Below are 7,319 nucleotides of genomic sequence, written 5' to 3'. Positions count from 1 at the left end.
TAAATGATACAATACTTGGAACAATTTACAACAGTGATTGGTACATCAGAAGCAGTAAATACATGAAATCTATCATTAATTATAACCATAAAATATATCTTTCTGCAAAACAAAATTGTCTGAACTTCTGCTAAACTCCTTACTACCTGAGCAATTATTCCTGAAGAATCTATGATTTCTTGACATGGTGGAGAATAACTTCATGGTTTTGTGAATGTTTTCTCATAAAATCATCTTAGAAAAGATTAGACTATCTTTTGGGTAATGAGGTTTATTGCCAATTGCCACAGAAATGCTGTGTAATATACTAATGTATCTTTCATTTCAAAGTGCAAAAGGGTAATATATGAAGTATAGCCAAAATATATTCTCCCACCAAGTAAAATGCTATGCCAATATAGACACACTATTGGTTTTTGTAAGATCATTTAAGACTTTATTTTTTTCAGATCAACAAATATCATTAAGGATCTACCAAAATCTCAGCTCCAGGCTATGCTGAGTAAATACAAAAGAAGAAGCACTGTACTCTTATCCCTTGGGAAGATGCTGGGATGATGACACTGAAATATATGAAAAATCAGAGTCACTAAGAGGAAGACTATAATTAAGCACTAAATTGCATGGCACAGCTCATAAAAGAGTTGTAGGAATTCAGAAGAGGAAGATTAATGAGTTGTTATGCCTAGGAGAAGGCTGGGGGAATGTAGCAGCTATTATATGGATGACCTGGTTAACTTCTCAGAGTTATTGTTTCGTCTTTTGAAAAATTTGACACTTTAATGCATGTTAAATGCCAAGCACATTCTAAAGCGATATAGGTTTGTGGTGGGGTCTTAGAGAATGGTATCTGCCTAAAAAGAGAATGTTTCAGATAGCAGGATAACCTGTGTCATGTGAAAGAGATGCACATTCAAGACTTCAGGTTCAGGAAAACTTCCACAAGTAATGGCCCTACTATTACAAGTACAAATTTCTGTGGCAATCATATTTTTGCCCTGCATGGCAAAACAGCTCTTTGAGCACATGAGACTTGATGCAGGCTGAAATTCTATAGGGTTCCTTCTTAAAAGCAAAAATTTGTTCTTTAAAAAAAGAAATAGCATAGAAAACACATATCTGCTTTTCCCTCTAAATCCTTGGTTCTTGCTGGCCCTTCTCTTATTTAAAAGTGATCACTTATTCAAAAGTGATCATAACCTAGGCTATCCATCATCTATAATGAAGAGTTATAATCTACTGTGATTTTCAGATAATGAAAATTGGAAGAAATAAGTTTCCTCATTTTCTGTATATATTCAATTAAATTATCTAGTAAGAGAAGGACAAGAGAAAGAAGTGTCTCAACACTACCTGGGAAATTACGCTCACCAGAGTCCTGATTACATTTACATGTACCATCTATCACTGGAGTCTTTTCTAACATTACCAGTTAGAGCACTAATTATGCTTACAGACATCATAATGGTGACTGTGACAAATAAAGCCACATCTTCTAGGATTGGTCAAAGACTGGCACTGTTTTCTGCTTACAAATAGAAGGCATATTAGAGTAATAAAAGTTTCCACTTTAGCCCAAATTAAATTACTCCAGTTCTAAGATTTAGGATAAATTATTTCATGGCAATTAGAAAGAAGTGGGCCTCAGAAGCAATTCCATTATTTATTCTTATCTATATTAAATAATTTCAGCCATGCATCACAGGATCTATATCCATTTCTTGCAAAGAGAAATGAAGTAAAGCCTGGATCCATTACGTTGGCTTGTTCAGAAAGGAGAGAAGAATTGGAAATACAGTGTTGGTAGTTTGAGGCTTTACCATGTAAATTCACCTAAATATGTCAGCCTTTCAGAGTTTGTCATATGGTGTGGTCACATAAATGTAAATTATTTGTAAAACAAAATTTTTCCTGTTTTTTGTTTTTTTGTTTTATGCTTTCATAGGCTTTGATGCATATGTAGAAATTCATTTGACTAGGGCTTCCTTCCTGCAGATAGCAGAGCAGTCCTCTGGTTTCCTGGTGGCAGATAGGGAGAAAAGCAGGATGACAATCTGCGTGCTCCTTACTTCTGCAAGCACCAAGCTGAGGCAGAAGAAACTGCATGCTGTTCACTTGTTCCTTTATTTACCATTTTAATAATCTATGCAACACCGTGCAAGGCCGCATGCCAGGCACTTGGTGAACAGTGGTAAACAAAAACAAGGCCCTGTCCTCCTGGAGTTTGGGGTCTTCTCAAAACCCACTTTTGTGGTGGGTTTTGGCTTTAATTTTATCTGTGTATTGTCTAAGTAGATTTCTGATCTCGATAACCAAAAACAGACTCAAAACATGATAAATCAAGCTGTTGGGCAGGACCTCAGAGGAAGCAATGGGCAAGAGTGAAGGGGTGCTGCTAGGAAAAACTTGAGGTACACATAAATGCAACACAAAAGCTCAACCCAAGAAGTACTCATTTCATATTGCTCTGTAACAAATTACCACAAGCTTCATAACTTAAACCTACACAAATTAATTATCCTATGGAGCTGAAGGTTAGGCATCATAAGGTCAAGGTGTTGCCAGGGCTGCATTTTTTTGGAGGCTCTTTGGGAGAATCTACTTCCTTACCTTTCCAGAATGTAGAGGCTGCATTTTTGCCTTGGATCCTGGTTCCTTCCGCCATTATTAAAGGCAGCAGCATAGCATCTTCAAATCTCTCTCTCTCTCTCTCATCTCTGCTTTGGTGATCATCTCTTTTTAGACTTGTACGCCAGCCTCCTTCTTATAAGGTCAACCCAGATAATCCAGGATAATCTTAGATCTTTAAGCTAATCATAACTACAAAGTCCCTTTTACCACGTAAGATAATATATTCAAGTTTCTGAAGATTAGGAGGTGGACATCTCCGGGGGCCATTATTCAGTCTACCACACAAGGCAAAGCAAATAGAAAAAAAAAAAAAGTTTGCCTCTTTTACACTTTAAGTCAACTAAATGCACTTTTGTTTTTTACTTCATGATTATTTGGTTACCCATTTTAAGTGGCTTTTCTTTATAAAATGGTGGCAGGTGGCTCCCGCCAACCGGTATTTCTCTGAGGCCTTGTAACTCGCTAACCCCGCTTTCCTTGCAAGTCAACTGGAGACACTGACATAACTCTTCCATGAACTCTATGAGCTGATTGCCATGAATATACACTTCATTACAGCCAACTTTTCCTACCTCCTTGCAGAACTAAGTTTGTTAATAGATCAATAGTTTTTGGGGCCGGAAATAAAGCTTTTCTATTTCCCACAGCAAGGGGCTATGGAGCAAAATGTAGCAAATTGATCCTATATTAATTCCTGCAGACATTATGTAGCACAAGCTCTTCTTTGATACAGATTATAAATTTAGTACTAGCAAGGAATAATATGCCTCACTTTAGTGGTAAAAAGCCGCTGAGTAGCTTTTTCTCTCAATGACGTTACAGGCTGTAATCGATATTTTCATGTCACTTCTATTTGAGAAAAGGGAAACAATTTGCAATTCATCTTCGTTAAAAAAAAAAAATAGAGAAGATTTTTGCTCCTGGACATTATGGAGTAACAGGGAATAGATTTACCTTCCTGCCTAAAAAAATACTGAAAACCAGAAAAACATGTTTTTATGCAAGTCTGCACTGTAGTACTGTGACCCCTACAACTATCCGAGTTTATATGCTGGAGGCAGTTTCCAGACGCTTCGCAGTGAGGGTCCTCACTGCCTTCGGACTCTGAGTCCAATCTACATTTATTTACATAAATCAAATTTTCTGTCCCCGCGAAGCAATTCATACAAGTAAAACTAACAGAACACTCGGGGACTGCAGGCAACAGCGGAGCCAATCCCGGCGGCAGCGAAATCTCGCGTTACGGTGAGATTAACGGCACTGACGTCACCCTCACGGAGACGCGGGCGACTCCAGAGGGTGGGTGGTGCTAGCGACCGGTGTTCGCCGAGCTGGGTTTCTGTGAGGAAAGCGGACGTTAACCTACCGTTGGCCTGGTTGCTACCAACATGAGCGGCCCGGAGGGGGTCGAAAAGACCGGTCTCCTCCTGACCCGCAGCCCCACTCCTCCCGGCCGTGCCCCAGGAGACCCGGACCCACACCAGTGCCTGAAGCCCCGCGAGGAAACCGAGGCGTCACAGGTGATGGCGGAGACGGGTGAGGGAAGCTTGGAGGCCAGCGTGCTCCCGCAGGCCCAGCTTCCAGAGGAGCGGGGAGCCCCCTACGACCCCGCGGGCTGTGGCCATTCTCCCCAGATCGGAGTTGGTGGGGATTGCGGTTACCGAGCGACCAAAGCGGGGAAAGAAGCAGCTCCGCCCCCGGTCTTGGGCCCGGAAGCCTTGTCTGTGTCCATGGCAACGGACCGCAGCCTGAACAATGGCTGTCAGCGTGGAGAGCCGAGTGGCCCAGGTGCGGAGAAGGCCCTAGAAACCTGTGGCGCAGAGAGGTTGGAGGCTGAGGTGATGGCGGAGATGAAGGCCGAGGAAGGGAAGGCTGAAGTGAACACCATCTTCTCAGTATCAGTGGATGAGGAGGTGGTGAAGGAGACGGGAGTGAAGGAGGAGGGCGTAGTGGAGGAGGAGATGGAGGTAGAGGAGAAGCCGGTAGGTGAAGACATAGACGTGGGGAAGGAAAACAGAGTGGTGGCGGAGGTGCCGGAGGAGGCAGCGCGGCGGCCCCTGAGTATGGATCTCCGCATGAACCCTCTGGAGGCCATCCAGCTGGAACTGGACACTGTCAATGCCCAGGCTGACAGGGCCTTTCAGCAGCTGGAGCATAAATTTGGACGGATGCGTCGACACTATCTGGAGCGGAGGAACTACATCATCCAGAATATCCCGGGCTTCTGGGTCACTGCCTTTCGGAACCATCCCCAGTTGTCCCCCATGATTAGGGGCCAAGATGCAGAGATGTTAAGATACATAACCAATTTGGAGGTGAAGGAACTCAGACACCCGAGAACTGGCTGCAAGTTCAAGTTCTTCTTTCGAAGAAACCCCTACTTCAGAAACAAGCTGATTGTCAAGGAATATGAGGTCAGAGCCTCTGGCCGAGTGGTATCTCTTTCCACGCCAATCATATGGCGTCGGGGCCACGAACCCCAGTCCTTCATTCGCAGGAACCAAGATGTCGTTTGCAGTTTCTTCACCTGGTTTTCAGACCACAGCCTTCCAGAGTCTGACAAGATTGCTGAGATTATTAAAGAGGACCTATGGCCAAATCCACTGCAGTATTACCTATTGCGTGAAGGAGCCCGTAGAGCCAGACGTCGCCCAATAAGGGAGCCAGTGGAGATCCCCAGGCCCTTTGGGTTCCAGTCTGGTTAAACTTTGCCCTTGGGACTACTCTTGCACAAGGTCCCCTGTCACCTCTTGCTGGACCTGTGCTTGGGTGACAGAAATGGGTATGCCTTCTACCTTTTTTCCCCGCCGGCATTTCTGCAAGCTTTTTCCTCTGGACATTTAGTTCTCTCAACCTCAAGATTGAGACCTTCATGGCCATGCTTCTCCACAGCCTTCAAACTGTTCTGCATTACTCTCGCATGCTGCATGGCCATGATTCACACTACTGCTCAGCCAAGTGAATGATGCTCTCAATTGCACTGCCTTTATCAGCACTGCTTGGATGCTAGTTGTTCCCGGGGCCTCTGGTCTGGCTCTTACCACCTATAATTCTAGCTTTTTCTAGGCGCCCATCCTACCCACTTTGCTCTGCAGTGCAGGTAGATAGTCTGTGGACAATTGCGGGGCATTAATGTCAAGGGAGAGCAGCAGTGGGTCACTTGGTCTTTGTGATTTACGTGACTCCATTGCTCTTCTTGCACCTCTGGTCATGTAGTGCTGCATGCTTCTAGCTGTGCCAACCCCTTTGGCTGCTCCCTACTGAATGAAAATCTTCCAGACCATTGTCAGCTCCTCTGTCTGGTTTCTGGTAAACCGAATCTTCAGAACTGGTGGTGGACCAAGTTTCCTGCCAGCACAGGTTTCCCTTCCAGCCCTTCCATTCCTCTACCCGAAAGACTTCTCAATTCTTCACCCCTCTTCCCTTGAGGAACCCTACTGTCAGGCAAGTGGTTGAGGTGTCACGTTAGACCTTGACCTCATGACGAGTAAGGATGGTGTCCAGGCTTTCTCAGCCTCAACTAGTGAATTCACACAAAACCTAGGTACCTCTTGGTGCCTCCTTTCCTCATCCTGAACATGACTGTCAGAGTATCAGTACATTTTCTGTTTATCTCCTGTCTATTAAAAAACAATTAAAAATTGGCTTTTTCCATCATTTCCAGGGACAACAGTTCCTGTAAAATATACTGCCAGAGCTCTTATTTCCCTCTGCTCTCTCTCCCGCCCCCGGCCCCTCCAACACTTAGAGGACTTAAAGGGAGGCAGATCTAGATGGGATGAAAAGTGATACCTAGTTCATATGGATGGAAGAACTAACGAGATTGTGAGGAGTGCCCTAAGCAGGGGAAACTGAACAACAGACCGTAGGCAAAAATGAGCCAGGTAAAAATTGGGCCTAAAATTCAGAGTGGCTGGCTGAGAACCTTCAAGGAAAGGTTCTTTCTCTGTTGGTGGTGATGGGAGGAGAAATACTTTTTCTCAGGATTTCCATGGGAGAATTAAAGGGGCTTGGAGTGTTAAATACGTTGCCAAGAGAAGAGTTTTTCAAAGAAACTAACACAACTTTGGGTGCTTGCTCTTATTTTCGTTTGACTTAATTTATGCAGAAGATTAATACTGTGTCCTTTATTTCACTAGTATTTAGTAAAATCCTGTATTTTCTCTGTTTCTGCTTACTGGGAAAGTGGAGCTGTACAGGCTTTCTTTCCTTTCAATTGGGGACATTTGGAAAAATAACAGACTTTCCAGTACGATAGACTTAAATGAATATTCATAATGATTTTCAATTTTTTCTTGTTTCTGTCAAAACTGTATTCGTAGAAATATGAATAACTTGGTATTGTCAGATTCTGAAGACTTTGGAAATTGTCTTCATGGAACAATAACCTACAGAAAATATGTGGTTTGATTAACCTACTTGATAATCTGCCCTGGTAACAATTTAGTAATTGATGTTTCTTTTTTCCTAAATAGCATAAATGCTTATGAGATTGCTCTGTCAAATTGGAAGTGTACCATTGGCATATTTGTCTTTCCTTATATGCATGATGGTAAAATAAAAGCATGTTGCTCTGTTAGACTTCTCATTTTTCACCCTGCCAACAAACTTGCTTAAAGAAATTATTGAAAATAACAGATTATGGAATTTAGTAAAGCTCTTAAATCGATACAACAAGCATTTTCCCA

At 42.9% G+C, this 7,319-nt stretch overlaps 1 protein-coding gene across 1 annotated transcript; it reads left to right on the top strand.

Moving 5' to 3' along the window:
- Positions 1-3,910: 3,910 nt before the first annotated feature.
- On the top strand, positions 3,911-7,212 carry TSPYL1 (TSPY like 1). Its single transcript, XM_033102682.1, has one exon. The coding sequence runs from the start codon at positions 4,020-4,022 to the stop codon at positions 5,334-5,336; it is 1,317 nt and encodes a 438-aa protein (XP_032958573.1). The 5' UTR covers positions 3,911-4,019; the 3' UTR covers positions 5,337-7,212.
- Positions 7,213-7,319: the final 107 nt, after the last annotated feature.

This window comes from Rhinolophus ferrumequinum, chromosome 3 (assembly GCF_004115265.2).
Source record: "Rhinolophus ferrumequinum isolate MPI-CBG mRhiFer1 chromosome 3, mRhiFer1_v1.p, whole genome shotgun sequence".
Taxonomy (NCBI): domain Eukaryota; kingdom Metazoa; phylum Chordata; class Mammalia; order Chiroptera; family Rhinolophidae; genus Rhinolophus; species Rhinolophus ferrumequinum.
The sequence above is the reverse complement of the archived record's forward strand: the minus strand, read 5'-3'. Positions and strand labels throughout refer to the sequence as shown.

Bases quoted from the DNA above. Each gene is read 5' to 3' on its own strand.
- TSPYL1 (XM_033102682.1), top strand. From the start codon at position 4,020: ATGAGCGGCCCGGAGGGGGTCGAAAAGACCGGTCTCCTCCTGACCCGC.